Source organism: Panthera pardus, unplaced genomic scaffold, assembly GCF_024362965.1.
Source record: "Panthera pardus isolate Hobbes unplaced genomic scaffold, ASM2436296v1 HiC_scaffold_17, whole genome shotgun sequence".
In the NCBI taxonomy this organism is placed as follows: domain Eukaryota; kingdom Metazoa; phylum Chordata; class Mammalia; order Carnivora; family Felidae; genus Panthera; species Panthera pardus.
The window spans coordinates 35439642-35461794 of record NW_026526732.1 but is presented as its reverse complement, the minus strand read 5'-3'; the positions used below and the strand labels follow the sequence as shown (position 1 = coordinate 35461794).

The 22153-nt window shown below is 36.6% G+C and overlaps 1 protein-coding gene across 4 annotated transcripts in view; it reads left to right on the top strand.

Annotated features, from left to right (window-relative positions):
• Nucleotides 1–22153, top strand: part of LAMA2 (laminin subunit alpha 2) — a 620981-nt gene that overhangs the window by 197488 nt on the left and 401340 nt on the right. For all 4 annotated transcript variants that reach the window (XM_053904501.1, XM_053904500.1, XM_053904503.1 and 1 more), the window contains exon 4: nt 3351–3593. In XM_053904501.1, coding sequence (XP_053760476.1) covers nt 3351–3593 — 243 coding nt within the window. The remainder of the gene's footprint in view (nt 1–3350; nt 3594–22153) is intronic.

Below are 22153 nucleotides of genomic sequence, written 5' to 3'. Positions count from 1 at the left end.
ATATTGAATTATAGAAAGAGTCTGTGGGGTTTCTAGTATAACTTTGTTTCATGGATTTCATCTACTATTCCAGAACAATGCAGAAGCTCCTAAGTCATAAATCCACATTGTTGTGCTAGGAGAATTTGGACTCTTTCCATATTTGCTTGATGATCTGCTTTCTAAACAAAATTCTTTATCTATAATTTCCGTGTATATTTTTCTTATTGGGCACCTATGATCTCTAATTATGCTTTGCTATTCCTCTTTTTGTTTTCCATTTAAAAAAATACATGTGTGCAATTTTTTTTTCCTGAATACTAATTTAAAATATTTACATAGATTCTTTTTCCAAAGAACATGCTGTGTTTTGTTTTCATCATTTCATTATGTCTTCCGTGGTTTTGACTTTGGAAAATAAACATTGGGGAACAGAGGGTAAAAGAGTTGAAGCAATTTCCTTAGTTCATAGAGGCATAACATAATGAATACCCAAGTAACGTATGTCTTAGTTCTTGCAAGTGAAAAAATACTCTAGTGTTGACTGGGAATCAAGATCTAACCGGAAAAAAAAAGTGTTAAGCTGGTAGAAGTAACATGGTAGCATGTTACAGTGACTCTGGTTATGCAAATGAAAGTAATTAATATTGAATGCCCACTATTTCAAGAGTTATAAGGATTTTAGCATCTTTCAAGATATAAAAGCTATAGTTTCTGACCTTTCGGAGATCACAATTTAGTTATTTTAATTTTTTTTCATCATTTTACAGACTGTGAATAATTGCTGTGAATAATTTAGCGTTACGAGAAATTAAGATCAGTGCTTTATGCTTATAGTAGAAAGAACTATCTCTGTGTTATATCAGATTAATCAATTGGTATGTTCCTCAATGAATTTATTTATAAAAAAATTCCATGTGCATGGATTGTTGAATACAGAATGTCTAAGAGAAATACTTCCTCATGAATAACACCAAAAACAATGCAGAAACCACAAATATCTTGGATAACAATTAATAGAGTATGTTTCTTCTTACTCCTACTCTTATTTTTTTTAATACTTTTTGATTAATTGTTCTTTATTTTAAAAATATCTGTTAAAGGGGTGCCTGGGTGGCTCAGTCAGTTGGGCGTCCAACTTCAGCTCAGGTCATGATATCACCGTCCATGGGCTCGAGCCCCACATCGGGCTCTGTGCTGACAGCTCAGAGCCTGGAGCCTGCTTCGGATTCTGTGTCTCCCTCTCTCTCTGACCCTCCCCCATTCATGCTCTCTCTCTGTCTCAAAAATAAATAAACATTAAAAAAATTGAAAATATCTATTAAAAACTAAGACATTTATGTTAATACAATTAATATAGCAAGATATTGGATGAATAGTAAAATCTCTTCTCCTTCTCGACTCCTTATCCTCAAACCCCAGAGGTGAATAGCTTTAACATGTATATGTATACCTTCCCCAAAATGTCAAAGCACATATGCACATACATGGATATGTGTCTATTTGCACTTATACTTACCTATATACCTTTGTAAGTTTATATTTATAAGCTTATATTTATAAATTCATACTATTTATGAATTTATATTTACACATTCGTAATATTTCCCACTTGGAGTGATAGTCAGTAAAGCAGAACTGCCAAAGCCCCAACCAATGACAGCAGATGTCTTGGCTGTTCCTTGCTACACTGAGGTTAACGAGATGGTCTCAGGGGAGAGGAGGCATTTGGGAGGCTTGCGCAGCAGCGATTTACCAACAAGTACAGATGTATTTCAGGATTTTAATAGCTAGTTTTTCCACAACTGTGCCTAAAAGGCCAATACTGGTCCTACTTTCAATCATTTGATGGCTTGTGTTTCCCCTCCGAGCACACCTGTGCCCATGTTCTCATAAACATCACAAAAGACCAGCATCAGCACTATTCGTGTTGTCCCCTTCTATTTTTAAAACTTTTCATATTTTTAATTTCATCCCTTTAGAGTTGCCTATGGACACTGTACATGCACTCATGAAGGGCTCATGTCAAAACTATGAAGCAGACGAAGTGTATTTCTAGAACATTTCTTTCAGAATTTCCTCTGCGTTCCGTCTGTAGTCCAGTGGGCCCTTTAGTCACATTTTTGTGGGCCTGTCCTCCCACTTGTACCATTCCAGTGATTCTAATTCCTCAGAGCTTAGAGCTTTCAGTCTCCCCATATACCATAGCATTTACTAAACAGAAACATATCATGTTGCTTTATTATTAGTATACTTTTTATGTGTCTCATTATTACAATATATTATCAACCCATGAATGGTAGGACTGTAATTTAAACTAGCTTATATCTATCTTTCTACCCAGGGCATTGAATATAAATGTCACTCAATAATGTTTGTGCATTATTCTTTTGGACTTCATTGGTTATGCACCTTCACAAAACATCTAGAATGCTTACTTTTTATGCCTTCACACTTAATGTAGATTTCAAAATAAAGGTTTGCCACAATCCCCTCAATTGTCACCTTGTTGATATGTAGTAACTTCATGTCTTTCTTTATCTTCCTTTTTTAAAATATGTGTTTACTTCTTGTTCAGAAAGTATAGTCACCCTTTATTTAATTTTATTTCAATCAGTTGTCTGCAGATCCCAGAATTTCTTCTCCATTATTTTCTCTTTGGGTGTTGTAAAGTAATCGACATTTATTGAGTATTTACAAGTCCTTTTCCAGGTACTTTTTATACATTATCTCATTGAATCCACATTGTCTGTCAGTACTGTGCTTGTTGTTAATCCTAATTTGTAGGAAAGGAAGCTAAAAGTTGGGAAAGTAAAATCATCTGCCCAAGGTCACATAAATACTGAGAATACAATTTGAACACAAGTCTATGCCTCTGAAGCTCTTTGTTATTTTTGCTCATCATACTAATTCCACCTACATGGTACTTTTCTGAGGATTAGGTGATATAAGTAAGTACATTTTCTAAACAGTCCAACACTTATCCACACATGGAGTTTCGGAATCATACTTTATATCCTCTAATACAGTAGGGTGAGTAAACTGATGTTTAATGAATGCTTTAGGTGATCATGATTATAATGGAATTTAAAAAATCAGATGAAATGATGTCAATTAGTTGTTAGAGAACTAAAATCTAATCTTAACCCATTTCTTTTAAAGTCATAGCTGTCAAGATGAAACACGGTATTTTAGAAAAAGGTATTAAACATGAGCATGTAACAGTAAAATCATTTCAGAGAACATAATAGGGTTATAGAATAAAATCTGAAATAAAACTTACTGTAGCATTAAGCTCTATATTTGCAAAACAAATGGTGAGAATACTTTGGAATTCAAAGTTACGTGTTTTTGTGGTCACTCTTCTCCAGGTGTTCCAGATTGCTTATGTGATTGTGAAAGCAGCTAATTCCCCGCGGCCTGGAAATTGGATTTTGGAACGCTCACTTGATGATGTCGAATACAAGCCTTGGCAGTATCATGCTGTGACAGACACGGAGTGTCTAACACTTTACAATATTTATCCCCGCACTGGACCGCCATCATATGCCAAAGACGATGAGGTCATCTGCACTTCATTTTATTCCAAGATACACCCCTTAGAAAATGGAGAGGTAAGATGAGAAAACTCACCATAAGTACATTTCAGAGGGCAAAGTAGGCCTGTCAGAAAGATGTGAACATATCAGTAATTAATGTCAGGGAGATTTTAAAATAGGATTTAGCAGAAGTACATTTAAATTAGTTATTAAATAAAAAGGGAAAACCCAAGGTGATTAGAATTTTAACTACCTTCGTCCAGTGTGTGTGTCCCAACCTCAATAAAGATCAGAGAAGAAGAAAGGGTTTAAGTTGGAAAGTCAGTGATTAATTTTACATATTAAGAGACTTTCTTTTGACAATGAGATTGCTCATAATTGGAGAAAGATTGAGACCCTCAGGGAAGCCTTAGATCCGTGTATATTATGGTCTCAAGAAGGGGACAAAAGAGGGGTGCCTGGGTGGCTCAGTGGGTTAAGCATCCGACTTCGGCTCAGGTCATGAGCTTGCGGTTTGTGAGTTCGAGCCCCGCATGGGGCTCTGTGCTGACAGCTTGGAGCCTGGAGCCTGTTTCCGATTCTGTGTCTCCCTCTCTCTCTGACCCTCCCCCATTCATGCTCTGTCTCTCTCTGTCTCAAAAATAAATAAACATTAAAAAAAAAAAAAAAGAAGGGGACAAAAGACCTGAAATTTAGGAAGAAATATAGTTGATATGAAGGACCTAAATAAAAGGGAATTGTGTTGGTTTTTGCATGTTTTTTTGCTCTTGCCACATAGGGAGGGCTACAGTTGGGTTGTTTGTGTGTTTTTGGTCAGGATTTGCTTATTTTATGCTTAATTCAAAAGTGTTCAGCTTCTCTGTAGCATCTTTTATCCTTGGTTAAGATTTTACATTTATTCAAATCATGGCTTCACCTGTTACCATCTGTATCATCTTGAGTCGGTGACTTAAGTTCTCTGTGCTTCAGTTTGATCTTCCATGAATCGGTAAAAATACTAATAGCCCTTATGTCATATAATCATTAAGCAGATTAAAAGAATCATTATATTTAGAGTGTTAGAACAGTGCTGACAGACCTGTATTAAGTGTTCTGTAAGCATGAACTATTTTTACTGTTGCTGCTGTAATAATAATAACTATTATTGTTAGTAGTCATAGTATTGTAGTAGTTAATAGCAGCAGTCTCCTCTCAAATACCCAAACCTTGACTTAGTGATTCTCTTGCATTCTCTCATGGTATTTTCCTAATCTTTCTCTCTTCGGTATATGTGGCCGGGCTACTTTTGTCCTATCTGCTTACATGTATCTCAACTTATACTCATGTCTGATAGTCACTCCTCTCTAGTCCACACACCTGAAGGCAGTATCATTTTTTATAGTCACATTTTCACGGAACCCATATTCATATTCTATCAGGCCAGTCTCAACCAGTTAAGGGTTATCTTTTGAAACACTTTTGGAGGAAGTTGTATTTTTGATATAAATTGGTCACACTCCCTTTTGGCACTATTATTCTATGAATGTATACTAAAGCCTCACTATATTTCAAATTCCATGTATGGAAATACCAGTTTCGGGGAAGAAAAATTCCAAATGGTGCTCTCAGCAGAGATCTCAATCTGCCAAATGACAAGGAGTCAAATGCAGTGAGTCAAACAGCTGTTCAACCTGCTTTGCGCCCAGAGGCATCCAATTCCTGGCCAGATTGGCCTGAGGATATAGGAGTAGGGAGTGTGTGCAGAGATAATGTATTTGAGTTGAATTTTTATTATTTTTCTCCTGGATCTAGTGCTTACCCAGAACTCATAATTATGTATTTATATTTATACTATTATAGAGCTATTTTTGTACCTGGAAAAAATGGTCCAATTCGGAAATTGGTTAAACAATATAAAAAGTGTCTTGGTAGATACATAACCTATAAGTTTACATGCATATCTTCAAAGCATGCTGTCCCTGCATTCATGGTGGTTCTCCATTATTTCAACCATGTCAGCCTGCCAACAAGGAACAAACAGATATGTTGTTTCTTTGTTTGTTTAACTGGCTATATTGTTTTCACTCCTAGACACTAAAAACTAGTCTTTGATGGTGACTATTAGAAACAACTTACTCATCTTTCTCTGTGACATTTAGGTCTATTTCTTTCTTATAAGAAAGTGGATGAGGCTAGGAAAAGAAAGTAATTCAAAATATTTGAAATACAATGGTACTATTTAAGAGGAAAAATTAAACTTGGACCTCTCCTAAGATATCTGCTTCATTTTAAATAGCTTACTCTGTGAAACATGTTACTTTTTGGAATAAACTGGTCCAGGGGTGGTAGGTGATATGTATTCTCCAAAACTTCCAAGTCAGTAGTAACAAAACTGAGTTGAGAATGAAGGTCCCCTGACCTCCCAGATTGACGTTTGTTTGTTTTTTTCCATCCTCTAGTAAAGAATGGAAGTTGATTTTTCTTTTTTAAAGTTGGTAATTGATAAACTCAAGAGTTTAGAGGAGACAGAGATACTGGATCCAGTATAAGTAGAAAGAGTCCTAATTCTGGGGTATCACACTATAGAACAATATATAATATGAAGAATATAGAAGAATGTATTTTCCAGATCCATGACTGTGAAATAAATCTTAACTATCATTAACTTTTAGTTTTGAAATGATACTTTTTGTGTACCACCTGAAATATAATCAGTGCTTATGTTCAAAACTTCCCAGAGAATTGACATAATACTCAAATAAGAGAAACAAATATACAAACCAGCAAATGCAAAAAAAAAAAAGTATAAAGGCAACAATAGAAAGGTTTACAGAGACAAATTTCCCCAGCTGAGCCAAAGTAGCCATCTCAGATGACTTCTCAGAATACAGGGAAATCAAAAACAACTCTTAGTATCTCAAAAGTTTTAAGGCCAATATGTAAATTCATCTCTAATATGGGCTATGGGTTAAGCTAGGCATATAACACAATTTACCTCCAATGCTGATGGATAATTTTATTAGGTATAGAATTATAGATTTGCACGTTTTTTCTTTTGGCATATTTTGTTGTCTTCTGGTTTCCATTGTTTATGTAGAAAAGTTAGCTATTGAATAACTATCTATTGTCTATTTTCTTTGATTTTCTTAAAGATGTTATCTTTGTTTTTGTTTTTCCATAGTTTTACTATGATTATCCAGATCTGTACTATGCAATATAATAATCACTAGCTATATGTGGTTATTTAATTTAGATTTCATTAATGCAAATAAAATTATAATTCAGGTCCTCAGTTGCACAACCACATATCAAGTAGTCAGTAGCCACATGTGACTAGCAGTTACCACTTTGAATTATAAAGAATAGACCATTTCAATCATTGTACAAAGTTCTGAGCAGTGCTGCTATAGATGATTCCTTTTTACTTTCTCCACTAAGATTTGTTTGGTTTGTGTATTTGCAAAATTATGCCTTTCATCAGTTCAGGGAATAATTTAGCCTATTAACTCTCCAAATACTGCTCCTTCCCATTCTGTCTCCTCTATAAATATAATTAAAAATAATTTGGAACTTCTCACTATATACACCATGTATCTTACCCTCTTTTGTATATCATCCTTTTGGCCTTCTAGTCTTTATTTTAGATATTTTCTTCTGGCTTACTTCCAGTTCACTAATTCTTTAGCTATGTAAAATCTGCTATTGACTATTCATAGGATTCTTCATTTCATTAGTACATTTTTTAGTTCTAGAATTTATCTTTGGTTTATTTTCAAATAGTTTAGTATCTAGTTTTATCCTGAAATTTTATATATTTATTTACATATTTAACAAAATTATATTTAATTTTTTAACATTCTATCTTTATCTCCTTGAACATAAAGTAGCAATTATTTAAGAGTTTTTATTTGATAATTCAAATATCTGGCCTCTGTGGATACATGTTATCTGTTTCATCTGCTGATTCTTTTTTATGATGTCTTATATCCTCAACAATTCTGATTATTTTTGCATAAAAAAGTTATATTTAAAAATGTATGTATAGAAACAGTTTGAGGCCTAAGATATTATCTTTACCTTGTGAGGATTTTCTGATGCTTCTGCCGGGCAATGGCAATATGGATCATCTTAATACAATTGTAGGAATTCAAATTTCTGGGTCTTAGATGACTCAAAGCTGTGTTGTAACACAATGACAGTTGCATTAATTCTGGTTTACTTTAGGCTCCCTGTTTTTTTGTTTTTTGTTTTTTGTTTTTTTTTTGTCTAAACCAAAGTATGCGGGATTTACCATAGTCCTGTCCATACAAGTTTTATGTCTTCCCAGAATATTAAGGCTATCAGAGCACTGCTCAGTCTCTCAACCGTGTCGTCTGGACAGGGAAATACCCATCAGACAAAAGCTGTCACAAAATACTAATTGCCTCTTTAGACATATTTCTTCTCCTTAATATTGAGAAGGTTATTTTTCACCTTCTTGATAACTCTTAGATGGCTTTAAGTAAATGTTTTTACATTTTTCTCCAGTTGCTGTAGTTATCATTGGTAGTATTGACACTAATTATATCAACTACCATAAAAAGAAGCATAGTCTCATACACATGTTTAAAAATTATTTTGGGGGCGCCTGGGTGGCTCAGTCGGTTAAGCGTCCAACTTCGGCTCAGGTCACGATCTCACGGTCCGTGAGTTCGAGCCCCGCGTCGGGCTCTGGGCTGACAGCTCAGAGCCCGGAGCCTGCTTCAGATTCTGTGTCTCCCTCTCTCTGACCCTCCCCCGTTCATGCTCTGTCTCTCTCTGTCTCAAAAATAATAAAATAAACATTAAAAAATTTAAAAAAAAATAAAAATTATTTTGGAATCATTTTAAATGCACATACATGTAAGAAGAGTACAGAGAATCCCCATTTCTTCTTTACCTGGCTCTTACTAATGTTAATATCTTACAAAGCCACCATGCATTTAGTAAAATACAAGAAATTAACATTGTCAAAAACTAGTCAAAACTAAGAAATTAACATTGATACATTATTTTGATACATTGATACAAGATTTCATTCATATTATCATCAGTGTTTGTTTTGTTTTGTTTTCTGGGATCCAGTTTGGGATACTACATTGCATTTAGTCATTGTGTCTTCTTAGTGTCCTCTGATTTATGAAAATTTCCTAGTCTTCCCTTGTTTTTCATGACCCTGATCACTTTTAAGAGCACTGGTCAAGTGTTCTGTGTCATATTACTAATTTTGCCTTCTCTAATGTTTTCTCATTATTAGACTGGGCTTCTGGATTTTGGGAAAGAGTACTAGGAGGTGAAACTGTTTTCTTACACATCATTTGTATTTCTTTTTATATGCACATCTCTCATCTATTTCCTCTTTTATTGGTTTATAAATCTTATTGTGCTTCTAGATAGATTTTTATTTTGGACAACAGCGTGTAAATATTCACTATGATTTGAAATATATTTTTTTGACTGAGCATTATGATCATTTTCTTCCAGCACTTCACAACAACCTTTAAATATAAAGTCAAGTCAAAGAATAGAAGAAATAATAATAAAGTATTTTTTAGGCCCATCCATGAATTCGGGTATTATAAAATAAACATGTCTCAATTTTAACCCACTAATTAAGCAATAATGTTTGTATTATAGGTATAGAATATTCATAGAAAATAGTCTTCTGTGATGAATATGAAATCAATTGAGTCTAAGGTTTATTACATTGTTACTTGTCTGGAGAATTTTGGGGACATGTGTCAAAATATTTAGAACATTCTAGAACAGTATACTTCAGGTGAAAAGTTCATCTGTTTAGACCTGAAAGATACCTTAGGTAAATTCCTCATTGATCTATTAAAATCCTTTAAACTATCCTTTAACATCATGGCCTCCAACTTCAGCTTCTTCTGTATCCAAATTTTAATACTGCCTTTGTCCATATCATTATTAGAAACCATTTGGCTTTTCCTTCTGTTCTTTTGAATTTTAGTAGCATCATCTCTGCTTATATACTTTACTTTGGTTTTTCAACCACCCCAATCTTTTCCCTACATTCTGTGGCTTGGCCCCTTATCTGACCTCCACCTCACATTTCCTGGAAGAGATCCACAAATATTGATCATGTGGATTCACCAATAGGATACTTTAAGCAGCACATCCAATCCCCTAGATATCTAGGTTCGGCTACTTCCCAGGAAGAGATTAGTCCCGTTGTCCAGTATCCTGGGCTTGTGCCCAGAGGAAGAAGAATTCGCTCTGAGCTATGAGATGATCAAGTCTCAGGGTCCAGCAAAAGAGAAATAATGGAGCATAATGGTGGTATAATAATATGACCCAGTATGTTGTTATCCAAGCTGTAAACAGAAGGGAGCTTTGAACAAAGGGCTTCAAGGATTTCCATTCTAGAAAAATTGTGTATCATCAATGCCACGAGAGGGCTTAGCAGGCAACATGTCTTGCCTTGTTTTGAGAGAATGATACTGAGCTCTGTCCGTAATAGGAGTTGTAGAGTGTGAAGCAACAGACCACAGGAGTCCTCCCTTACTTTTGAGGCCAAAGAGAAAAGCTTTGATGGGAACAGCTACATAGGCATAAACCCTTCCAGCATTGCTTCAGGGAGCCAACTCTATCAGCTCAAGTACTGCCTCTGTTGGGAGCAGTTGCCCCAAGATGCTATTGAGAACTTCTAGTAAGAACCACCCCTTAGAGACCACTGAAAATCATGCTTGTAGCACTGGTTCCTCTCAAACTTGGTTTTATTTGGATATTATTGAGGGCATTTGAAAGAGCTCTTTGTGGGTTCAGGGCTTATACTTCAGTAGATTTGGGAAGGGTTTAGGAAGTTCTGTGTATATTTAATTTTTTTTTTAATGTTTATTATTTTTGAGAGACAGAGAGACAGAGACAGCAAGCAGGGGAGGGGCAGAGAGAGAGGGAGACACAGAATCGGAAGCAGGCTCCAGGCTCTGAGCTGCCAGCACAGAGCCTGATGCAGGGCTCTAACTCACAGACTGTGAGATCATGACCTGAGCTGAATTCGGCTGCTTAACTGACTAAGCCACCCAGGCGCCCCATCTATGTATATTTTAAACAAGTACACCTGGTAATTTTGATGTCCCTCCTCCTAACTTATAGTTTAGATATTTTCAGCCTTCCCAAACCCTGGAGAAGAACTGATCAGCAGTTATTTAAGGAAAGGGGATCAGTCAGTTATTCTAGCCACAATACTTCTTTTTTTTTTTTTAATGTTTATTTATTTTTTGATAGAGAGAGAGAGAGCACGAGCATGAGTGGGGGAGGGGCAGAGAGAAAGAGGGAGACACAGAATTCGAAGCAGGCTCCAGGCTCTGAGCCGTCAGCACAGAGCCTGATACGGGGCTTGAACTCACGAACCATGAGATCATGACCTGAGCTGAAGTCAGACGCTTAACTGACTGAGCCACCCAGGTGCCCCTAGCCACAATACTTCTAACTAAAGAGACTAATGTTTTTCTGTCAGGAAACATGATTAGCTCTGGTGGACTGAATCTCTGGGTGGGTTTGAGATGAGTAAATAAAATTTGAGCTATAACTAGGTTATCATTGGCTGAAGAGATGGCTGAGAGAAAAGAATCACATTAATACTATTGACAAATATGGGGCTGTATAGATGGCACTACTTTAGGGGTCCTAGAATTAAAATCATCGTGAATGTTTTTCCCTTATATGAGATTCTCCCCTTTCTCTGGCTGGGATTATTCCTATTAATTTCTTTGGATTGTCACTAGACTGCTAACTAAATATGCATGGTTACCATAGCAATTTTTGCTTCAATTTCCTCATACAGAGGAAAAGATATTTACATATGATTTCCTTTCCTTACCACTCTTCTGGACCGCAACTCAAATGGAACTTAGATTCACTTTGATTCTGCTTTTGAAACATGGCAGGCTTGTATAAAAATCCCTGGAGAAACTACCATTAATTCTTGAAGACACTTTTTCTTTCTGTAAACTATAAGTAGAGCTTTGATAGAATTTTGATTTCCTATGTGACAGAATTTTATATACACAGACAGAATATTTTTTTCTTCCTCTTTTCATCACCTGACATTATGGTGATTTTTAGAACTGCAAATACTGGAGAATGAAGAAACAAACTCAACACTTTATTTAAAAATGTTTTTGAAGTCTTTCTTTGATGTAATATTGTTGAGGGTACAGCATGACTGCGCGTGTGAATTTGTGTAGAAATGAGGAACTAGCCTTTTACAATTGCCTTGGAGTTGTTCCTTGATGGAAAAGAAGCCGGGTATCACTAATTTGTACCAAGTATGAATAGAGATTTAAGGAAATAATTAGTTAGGGTTTCAGATCCTAAAGGAGGGTTAGAGACCTCCTTTCTCTAAAAATAATTTTTGCAGGAGCGCCTGGGTGGCTCAGTTGGTTGAGTGTCCAACTTCGGCTCAGGTCACGATCTCACGGTCCTTGAGGTTGAGCCCCACGTCGGGCTGTGTGCTGTCAGCTCAGAGCCTGGAGCCTGCTTCCGATTCTCCCCCTCTCTCTCTGCCCCTCCCCCACTCATGCTCTGTCTCTCTCTGTCTCAAAAATAAATAAACATTAAAAATTTTTTTTTAAATAATTTTTGCATTGACAACATAGTGCCAGTTAACACCTTGAACAACAACATGAAAGTACCTCATCACGATAAGCATTACCTGGCATCCTCCAAAACAGCAAGTTTGAACTCAGTTGGAATACACAGAGCATTTGAACTATTTTGGAATTGCACACATAAAAAACATCCATAAGTCATCTAAGAAGCAGACCTTTGTAATGAAGATAACATTAAGAAGATTGTGTTCCTCCTCTCTTTTGATCAGTTTATAGATTCTTCCTAACAATATTGTCCTCAGAAAGTGTCACTAAATCCTTGTCAAATTAATACATTAGTATTGAAAAATCATGAAGACCACAGAAAGCAGATGAGAATGGCCTCTTGAGATGATAGCTTCCAAAGCTTAAGACCTGGTTATCTCAGTGTTGTGGACTAGGATCTATCAGGATCTACTAAAATCAAATAGAAACATAAGCTTCTGTTAAGCTATGTAAGGAAATGCAGGGTTGTAGTAGAAGGCACAAAAGCACAACCTGCTGTCTTTTAGGATGTACCCTAGATTTGGCTTTTAGATGTAGCTTTGCCATTGATTGACCATGGGGCTTGGATGGACAAGTAAACTATCCAACCATGTCCTGGCCAGTTCACCCGACTATAATGAAGATCACAGTAGGTCATTTATGGTACGCCCTCCTTAACTATATGATATGATCACAAATTCTCTAGGCCAATAGCTATCATTGGCTTAAACTCACCCCTAGTTGTGGTGTGACTGAACTGGCTTAGTCTGTGTTGAGACTGGGATGCATGAAAGTGCGCCTGCTGTGTACATTCAACACTAGGGGAGGCAGGAGTGACTGAACAGGATTGAAAGAATAAGCAAAGCAAAACACCATGAACTTCCTAAAGTGTAAAGGAACAGAAGGAATAGATGAAGGTCTCAAGTGCTGATATGGGTGAGTCCAGGGCCTGGAAGACTCTAATAATGATAGCTAACATTTATCACACACTTGTTTTATGGCAGGAACTACAAGTAGGTTTTACAAGTAGAGACTCAGATGTACTAATACTTGCCTTTTTATAGTTGAGGGAAATGTGGTATAGAGAGGTCAAATAACTTACCCAGAGTTCCAAGCTAGTAACTTCCGAAGCTATGATTTGAATCCAGTGTGTCCTCTGTGCACCAGAAAGGCACACGAACAAGTTTTCTTCTGTGTCTTGGGTTTTCTTGGAAAATGTGCTGGGCACTGAAGGTCCAAGAGGCCTCATCTCCTAGCAGACCCTGCTTCTCTCTGCATGAACTTGCACAGACCTGGGATCAGGCTGCTGCCTATTTTTTAGCTTACAGGGATTTTAATGTTCTATATTATGAAAAATTGCTTTACCCTCCTTTTTTAGTTTCTGATAGGTAACTAAACATATAGAGTGTCAAAAAATCATTTTAAAAAGGGGGTGCCTGGGTGTCTCAGTCAATTGAGCACTGACTCTTGGTTTCAGCTCAGGTCATGATCCCCCGGTCATGGGTTAGAGCCGGGCTTTGGGGTCCACGCTGCACGTGGAAACTGCTTAAAGATTCTCTCTCTCCTTCTGCCCCTCTCCCCCACTTGCACAGTCTCTCTCTTCATTGAGAAAAATAGAGGGTAACATTTATAAAAGTTTTGCATTCTTATTTTCGTAAACTTTTTATTTATCTTGCTTGTTTTTGTTTCCCTTTTTAATGATTTTCTTATTTGTAGTTTTAAGAGTTTTATCTTGGTATATTTACATTTATCATATATTGCTTTTCCTTTTTAAACTTTATTCCAGTAAATGATTTAAATTTCTTTTATATTGTCTCTCTCACACACACACACACACACACACACACACACACACACACACACCCCTGTAATTTTTGTTCTTAGAATTTGATGGTTTCCGATTGTATTATATACTTGTCAGAATTTTTTGTCTTAAAAAATATTTTTTTAATCTGCCTTTTACATCTCAAAGAACTTTTTCTTATAATTTCATCAACTTGGTTATAGCCTATATTTTAAAGTATTTTACATTATCTTTGATCATTTTGTTTTAAGCTGATTTTGTACTTGTATTATTTAAATGCTATTCTGTATATCTTGTGTTTAGCTGTTTTGATTCATTATAATCATGGCCAACAGGAAATGCCAGTCATACAAACCACAGTAAGAGTAACCACACGAAGAGGGGTCTTGTATCTTTTATCCTCCAGTTTAGATCATCAATATCCCTTTTAACTGTTCTGGAAAGAGTTCCTCTAGAACTTATAGTTTGCCTTCAAAGCTGAATCTCAAAAAACTAATAGTAACACAGAGGAGCCATTGACCAACAGATCTTCTCAAGATGATAATATCAATTTATACACACAACTGTGAAAATACTTTTTAAAGTTTTTTTTTTTAACTCTCCAGACTCTCAAGACAAGTTACTCTAAAATTTCACTGTACAAAATGGTTAAATAGTGAATGAATATTTTAAACACATAAGGAAGATGGTACAGGTTTTAGTAAGAGAAGAATCCTCGGAACACACACCTGGTTTGATTTCAAGAATCACATTTCAGGAGATGCAATAGAAACTATATTAAGAGGGTTTTAGAAACAATTAATTGTAATTTGCATCCATTATGGCATTAGCTCTTCCATGTATCTTGCATCCAGACATGGTTATAGAATGAGTGTTCTAGTCTGTGGGTGTCCCAGAGACTAAGCCATATTAAAAAGGTCAGTGACAAACAGGATAACATAAGGTTTCTCACTAGAGCCTCTTAGGGACATAATTCATTGATTCGATATGGGTGTCTTAGTCAGTTTGGGCTGCTATAACAAAAATATCATAGATCAGTTGGCTTAAATAGCAAATGTTTCTCGTAGGTCTGGGGATAAGAAGTTCAAGATCAAAGTGCCAGGATGGTTGGGTCTGGCTGAGGATTCATTTCTGATTTCCTCACATGGTAGAGAAGGCAGAGAAAGAAGCTTTTGTGTCTCTTCTTATAAGGTCACTATTCCCATTATGAGAGCTACACCCCATGACCTAATTACCCTCCAAGGGCCCCATCTCCAAATGCCATCACACTAGGATTAAAGTTCTAACATTGAATTTGGGTCGGACACAAATACAGAGTCCACAACAGTGGGTTACTCTCCTAAACAACAACAGAACTCCTATTGTATGAGTGTACTTAGAAATCCAGAAATTTTCAAGCAACATATAGTTGTTTAAATTTTTTATCACATGCTTTAATGCCTCATCAAAAGTCCTCTGAATATAGGAAAATTTTACTTCTTTTTCCTTTTCCATGAGAAAGAACACAATGCTTTGTTAGGCTTGAGACCCATCATAATAACATAATTACTTTTTAAAATAAAATTCTCAAATACCCTAATCACAGTAATCCTTTCCTGAAGCCTTTAAAATTGGCTCTTAATATCAATAATAAAATTATATTTTTTGAAAATAGTTACCCATCTCATCCACATTATAAAAGAGGTAATAGAAAACAGGGTTTTAAATGACTTTGAAGAGGTTCATTTTTCCAAAGGATAATTACATCAAATATTACATTTGGCAGGGATACAGTAATTCCCCATCTTATAGTTTGATTGTATTAAAAATATTAAGTAAAGGACCAGGTGAATGATTTTTTTTGGCTTATCAAAACTTTTAAAATTTGTGTTTCTCTTTTATTTTGGCTCATGCTAATTCTTTAAAATTGTCACTTGTATTATCAATTAGGTAAAATCCTATCTGGGCTGAACTGACATTGTCTATCTCATTGTTAGAAAAGAGAGCCTCCTATACCCCTAAATTTACTAATCTCTTAGTCTTTTGAACATTTCTTTAAAACTTTGTCTGTTTTAATCTGAGTAAATTTCAGGCTTTATTTTTTAGACAAGTGTCTTTTTTTGTTTGAAGAACATTATTTTCACATACTCCACTTTTGGTCAGTGCTAAAACCACTATTATGTAAGGAAATTTGCAAAGGATGGAATAAGATTTAATATTACATAGAATTTTTTTTTTAATTTTTTTTAACGTTTTTATTTATTTTTGAGACAGAGAGAGACAGAGCATGAACGGGGGAGGGGCAGAGAGAGGGAGACACAGAATCGGAAGCAGGCTCCAGGCTCTGAGCCATCAGCCCAGAGCCCAACGCAGGGCTCGAACCCACGGACCGCAAGATCGTGACCTGAGCTGAAGTCGGACGCTTAACCAACTGAGCCACCCAGGCGCCCCTACATAGAATTTTTAACTTATATATCCAATAATTATTTTCTTCCACACAAATGTTATAGAGACATAAGTGCATAAGTATTTACTTATGCTAACACATTATAGAAGAATCTCAGAAAAGCTGGGTAAATGAAGTTCTACTTGTTGTATTAATTGCAACTTGTCATAGAAAATGCCCATGTTAGGGGCGTCTGGGTGGCTCAGTCGGTTAAGCGGCCGACTTTGGCTCAGGTCATGATCTCGCGGTATGGGAGTTCGAGCCCTACATCGGGCTCTGTGCTGACAGCTCAGAGCCTGGAGCGTGTTTCAGATTCTGTGTCTCCCTCTCTCTGACCCTCTCCCGTTCATGCTTTGTCTCTCTCTGTCTCAAAAATAAATATACGTTAAAAAAAAAATTTAAAACAAAATGTCCACGTTAAAGTTCTCTGAACTGAGAATTATAAATTGTTGTCAGTTATTTGGGTCTCAATTCTAAAGCATATTGAGATTATAGAGTTATGAAGTAGGAATAATATTTTTTTGTGTGCAGAAAGAGGAAAAATAATTATGAGAAGCATTTGAGACCATTGAAACTCATCTTGTGGCTTTTATTTTGTATTTTTTTCTTTTTTTAAATATCTATTGTTGAGAGAGGGAGAGAGGAAAAAAAACATGAGTGGGGGAGAGGCAGAAAGAGAGGGGGAGACACAATCTGAAGTAGCCTCTGGGCTCTGAGCAGTCAGCACAGAGTCTGATGTGGGGCTCAAACCCACGAACTGGTGAGATCATGACCTGAGCCGAAGTCAGATGCTTTAACAGATTGAGCCACCTGGGTGCCCCATTATCTTGTGGCTTTTAAAATCAAGAGTGAAGTCCTGAGCAAATATTCCATAATGGAATAGCAGGTCATTCTAGATTTGATGATGTCTTATTATTTTTTTCACATTACCAAAATGGGGACTAAGCCTTTCAGTTAAAATGTTAACTCCATGGAAAGGAAGATGATTAGTGGGTTTACTATTGTTATCGTTATCCACAATGTTGGCAGTAATATTTTTTTAAGTTTATTTGAGAGAGAGTGTGCAAGTGGGGGAGGGAAGAGGGAGGGAGGGAGGGAGGGAGAGAGAGAGAGAGAGAGAGAGAGAGAGAGAGAATCCCAAGTAGGTTCCACACTGTCAGTGCAGAGCCTGATGCAGGGCTCAAACTCACAAACTGTGAGATCATGACCTGAGCCAAAGTTGGACACTTAACCGACTGAGCCACCCGGGTGCCCTGGCAGTAATAATTTTGCATATGGTACTTCATTGATTATAAAGCACTTGTCATGCATTGTGCCAAAGCCTTGAGGACACCTGAAACCAAAATATTTTTATTCTCCTTTTACAGATGGAAGTTAAATGTTTGTGGTAACATAGTGGTAAATGTTCAACACCAATCTCTAGTCTAGGTCCAGTTCAGATCTTCTGATGATAAACCTCATAATTGTTTCAGTTCATAAACTGAACCCTTAGGTCCAATAAGCCATCTTCTAACTATGTATTTGCCATTGGTCACAAGGGCTGTGTGACACTGTGTGGATAATTAAGTGACACCTACCTTCTTTATCGGGAAGAACCTGAGGGTGTGTCAGAAAACCAGTCTCACGTGGGAAAGATAATGTATTATTATCTTTATTGCAGAAGTATACTTGAGAGTACAACAAAAGATCTTGAAGCTAATATGATAAGCTTCTGATCCTTAGGGAAACTATTTCCACACTAGAGCCATCATCAAAAGTCCTTGAGACAAGTAACCTAGGAGTGGAATGGTTATGATTACACTTTACAAGCAAACTTAAAAAGATATCAGGAGCTGCTTTACCAGGTCCCCTGCTATGAAGTGAAAACTGGAGAAAAATCTACTACAAAGCGTGCTAGCCCGAGGATGTATACTATTTTGCACCGTGGCAGGCTGACTGTGCCCAAATATGTATTTTCATTGGAAATATGTAAATGAATAACTTTGCTGAATTCTGCTACCTGGCAATCACGTAAGACATACAATTTAAATTCTAATCGTGGGTAGCAAAAGTCCTATGATACTCATTTTGCAAAGGAGAATGGCAACCTTGGCAAGATTACACGTTAGAAAATTATATTCCCCTTGTGTAAATTTGCTCTTCAGCTTCATTCAGTAAGAATTATTTATTTTCTTATTCAAAAGATAAGTGCCTTTTAAAACCAAGCCTACAATTAGGTTGAGCCATATGGAATTGCCAATATTTGACTATTTCTAGTCAATAAATATGCAGTTTCATATGTTTAAACTGATATATGCCAAAGCATGCCTAGAAATATTTGCAGAAACTTAAATTGTCCTCAGCATACCCTCACCTGTACACATTATTGTAGCACAAGTATTAAAGGTAAATCAAGTCTTCTCACCAAAACTCTAGTTTATAAGTATAATAATTTATAGTAGTTATTTTGTGAAGGTTTTCCCTTACTTGGTTAGTAATATGGAGAATATTAAGCTAAAAATGAGTCATACTGCATTTCTTTATTAATTTTTTTGTGGAGGGGAGGGTAACAAATAGCATTTTCATATGAATGATCAGGCATTACTTAGGAGCCATGGGTGTTGGTTGAGGGTATGTTGGTTACAAGTAATAAGTGAGGGAATGTGTTGTTTTGGCTCATAGAATATAAAGCATGTACGCATACAATTGTTTCTACACAAACACATTTCAGTACCTTTATTTGTGCAGCATAACCCCATGGGCAGATAGATCTTAGTTGTATCAGGAGTGGTGGCAGCCACCTTCTTATAGGCGTTTCAAATATGTTGAAACCCGACCTCCAATTTATAGCAGTTATCCATTCTTTTCTTCAGGACAAACTACCTTATTGCAAGACCCTTGGTGAAAGTTTTTGAATATTATGTTAAGGGGCAAAAACATTTTATTATTTTTTGAAGAGAAAGGTCACAGTAATGATTTAATTTTGCTTTCTTTTCTTTGCATTTGTTCTTTTTCAGTGGATAAAAAACATCTTATTCTTCCTTCTTATAATTTATTATGTTGCATCCATTTATCTTATAGCCAGATAAACCTTGGTGTTGAATTAGGTGTGATACAGCAGCTCACACATTAATCACTGCTAAGCAGATGCCTTACTGAAAAGATAGGACATCAAAACTATGGCTGGGATACAGTTTCAGTTCAACTACCAAATGATTTGCTATTACAAATACATTTTGTGACTTTACATAACCAATAGGTAGTTCTCAGCTGTTTCTTTTGTTGTTGTTTTTTTTTTTTTTTCCATTAACAAGTACTGAGCACTACCTATGTAGAAACTCTATCTTTGGTGCAGTGGACAACAAGCATTATATTTGGAGAGTTAAGATAGATTAAAGAAGTCAGGGAAACATCTGGAAGTCTTGTACAACGTTGTAAAGGTATGCCTAATACAGAAAAGGCTTGGCTTCTGGGGGTGGAATTGGGAAGGGGAGGAGAGATAGGGACAGAGAGAGATGGAGAGAGACTGAGGGAGAGAGAGAAAGAAAATGGCAGGGACCTGGCTAAGGAACGGCACGGTTGCCACCCAGCAAATCTGGAAGGAAGTGATGGGAAATTCATTGTGTTCATAGCACTCACTTGACTCACCATGATTATTTCAGCTACTGAATATCTGAATAAGTTAAGTAGAGAGGCTATCTGTACTGAGCTATCAAACAGTTTCAGGATGAAAAAAAAATTGATTTTAAACGTACACTTAGGAAAAGACCCAAACATCTGCCTTGCAGAAACATGTCACAGCAACAGCTTTTAGGGGAGCAGAACTCCTTTCCTGTATAATAATTATGGCTAAGTACTTGTTAAAATAAAATAATAACTAAATAAGGCTGTTTACCAGCATAAGGAGCGAAAGCAGTTGGGGTTTTGGGTTTGTTGTTGTTGTTGTTGTTGTTGTTGTTTTGTTTTGTTTTGCTTTTGTTTGTAAGATGTTTCCTGTTTGAAAATTCTTTTCCAGTAAGGTTCATGTAATGTGAGCTTCACTCTTTAACGTGAGGGACCGCTTACTGGAGTTGAAATGTTTAGTCACTCATTTTTCCCCAGTGTTTTCATCAGTCTTTCCATTGAGAGGTAGATTTGTGATAATTCCTCAAGACAAGCCTGGGGTGATGTTTGTCTCTATGCTGCTGGCCCAGATGGAGCAATCTAGCTGGTAGAATGTTCCATGCAAAAGGAAGCACACACATTTTCCTTGGCGATGGCTGGATGATAGCATCAGACAATTGATAGAAGGGATAGATAGAAGGAAAGATAGAAAGGGTAGAGCTATAGAAAGAACAGCCCAAAGCAACGTAACCCATTTTGTCAGCATTTACATTGTGTTGTCTCAGTGCCATGACAGAGTCTCAACTAGTCAATTCTATTATGTATCTGATGCTTGCTAACAAGGCTAACCTACTGATATGGATGATGTTAAAAATAGTCAGGCAACAAAGAAAAGCACCTCTCAGTGACCACAGAGTGTCTAAACTTGGACAGTGGATGGCAAATGATGTTCTTAGGAACCCAAATCATTAGGACAGTAGCAAAATGAGGGCAAATGGTGTCCTGGGCAACATAATGTGTGTAAACTCATCTTCTCACCCACAGAGCCACTCTGCTGAAATTTGCCAAGGCTCACTAGTGTCTTCCAGGCACCCCGGGGAGGGGACCCCTGGATAGCAACCACCCTCAGCCCTGCCCTGGTTAAGGCCCTATATTAGCACTGAGAGGAGAGATGGTTCAGGGCATTTTATCCCCAACTCTGGGAAAAATAGCACAGTTGGTGCCTGACTTTCATTTCTGAAAATGGCACAGGTAATTTTTCAGCCCAATGAAATTTTTATTAAAAGAGGAAACAAAGGTAGAATGTGGAGAGGAGCTGATGCCAGTGCCTCTGATGATACTAATATTTCTTTTACAATAATAAAAGAAACAGCATCACCCGGCACTTAAGGCTCCAAAATTGGAAGCATATCAAATAAAGACAAATAAGATATTCATATATATGAATATATATACATATATGTATATATGTGTGTGTGTGTGTGTGTGTGTGTGTGTGTGTGTGTGTGTGTAAGGGGAGAGGCTATAAAGCATAAGGTAAATGCAAATCAAGGTTGAAAAAATATAAAATAATCAGGTCAAGAGCAATCAGTAAAATCTACGCCAAACTAAATAATACTTTGATATTCTGTTCTGGGACAAGGATTTGGGGTTATTTTGAAAAGTAACGTCACTACGACTCTGTCCAGAACTCACAGCTGCAGCAACAGAAGTAAACAAGTCATTGCATTGGAAGACTGCAAGGTTCAAGAACAACCAAAGGCACAAAACTCAATGGCATTCTTGTTGGTTCCCAGTGACATGATTACAGCTCATGCAATTCCCTAAAGGAAAACTACAAAGGGAAGTTTCTAGAGAGAGGAAGACAAATACCATTTGCTTGTTTGTTTTTAACTGGGATAACAAGAACAAAGATTAGGTAAAAGAGGTTTTCTGTATTTGCTTTTAAAAAAGTATTTCTATAGAAATATACAGTCATTTAACATAAAATCTTTCCCACTGCATTTCCATAGATCACTGTGTGGCTGAAAGATGCTACTGTTTACTAGGCATTGAAAAAAGGCTATTGGGTTCATTGAGGGAGGGGGCCATGACTTTCTTTTTATTGCAGTCCCCTACTCCTCAGCTTCCATCACATAAACATATGTGTAAGATCTTCCACACCAACGGTCAGAATGGATCATTCTTGCCTGCGAGTAGAAAGTGGGACTTACATTACCTAGTTTGA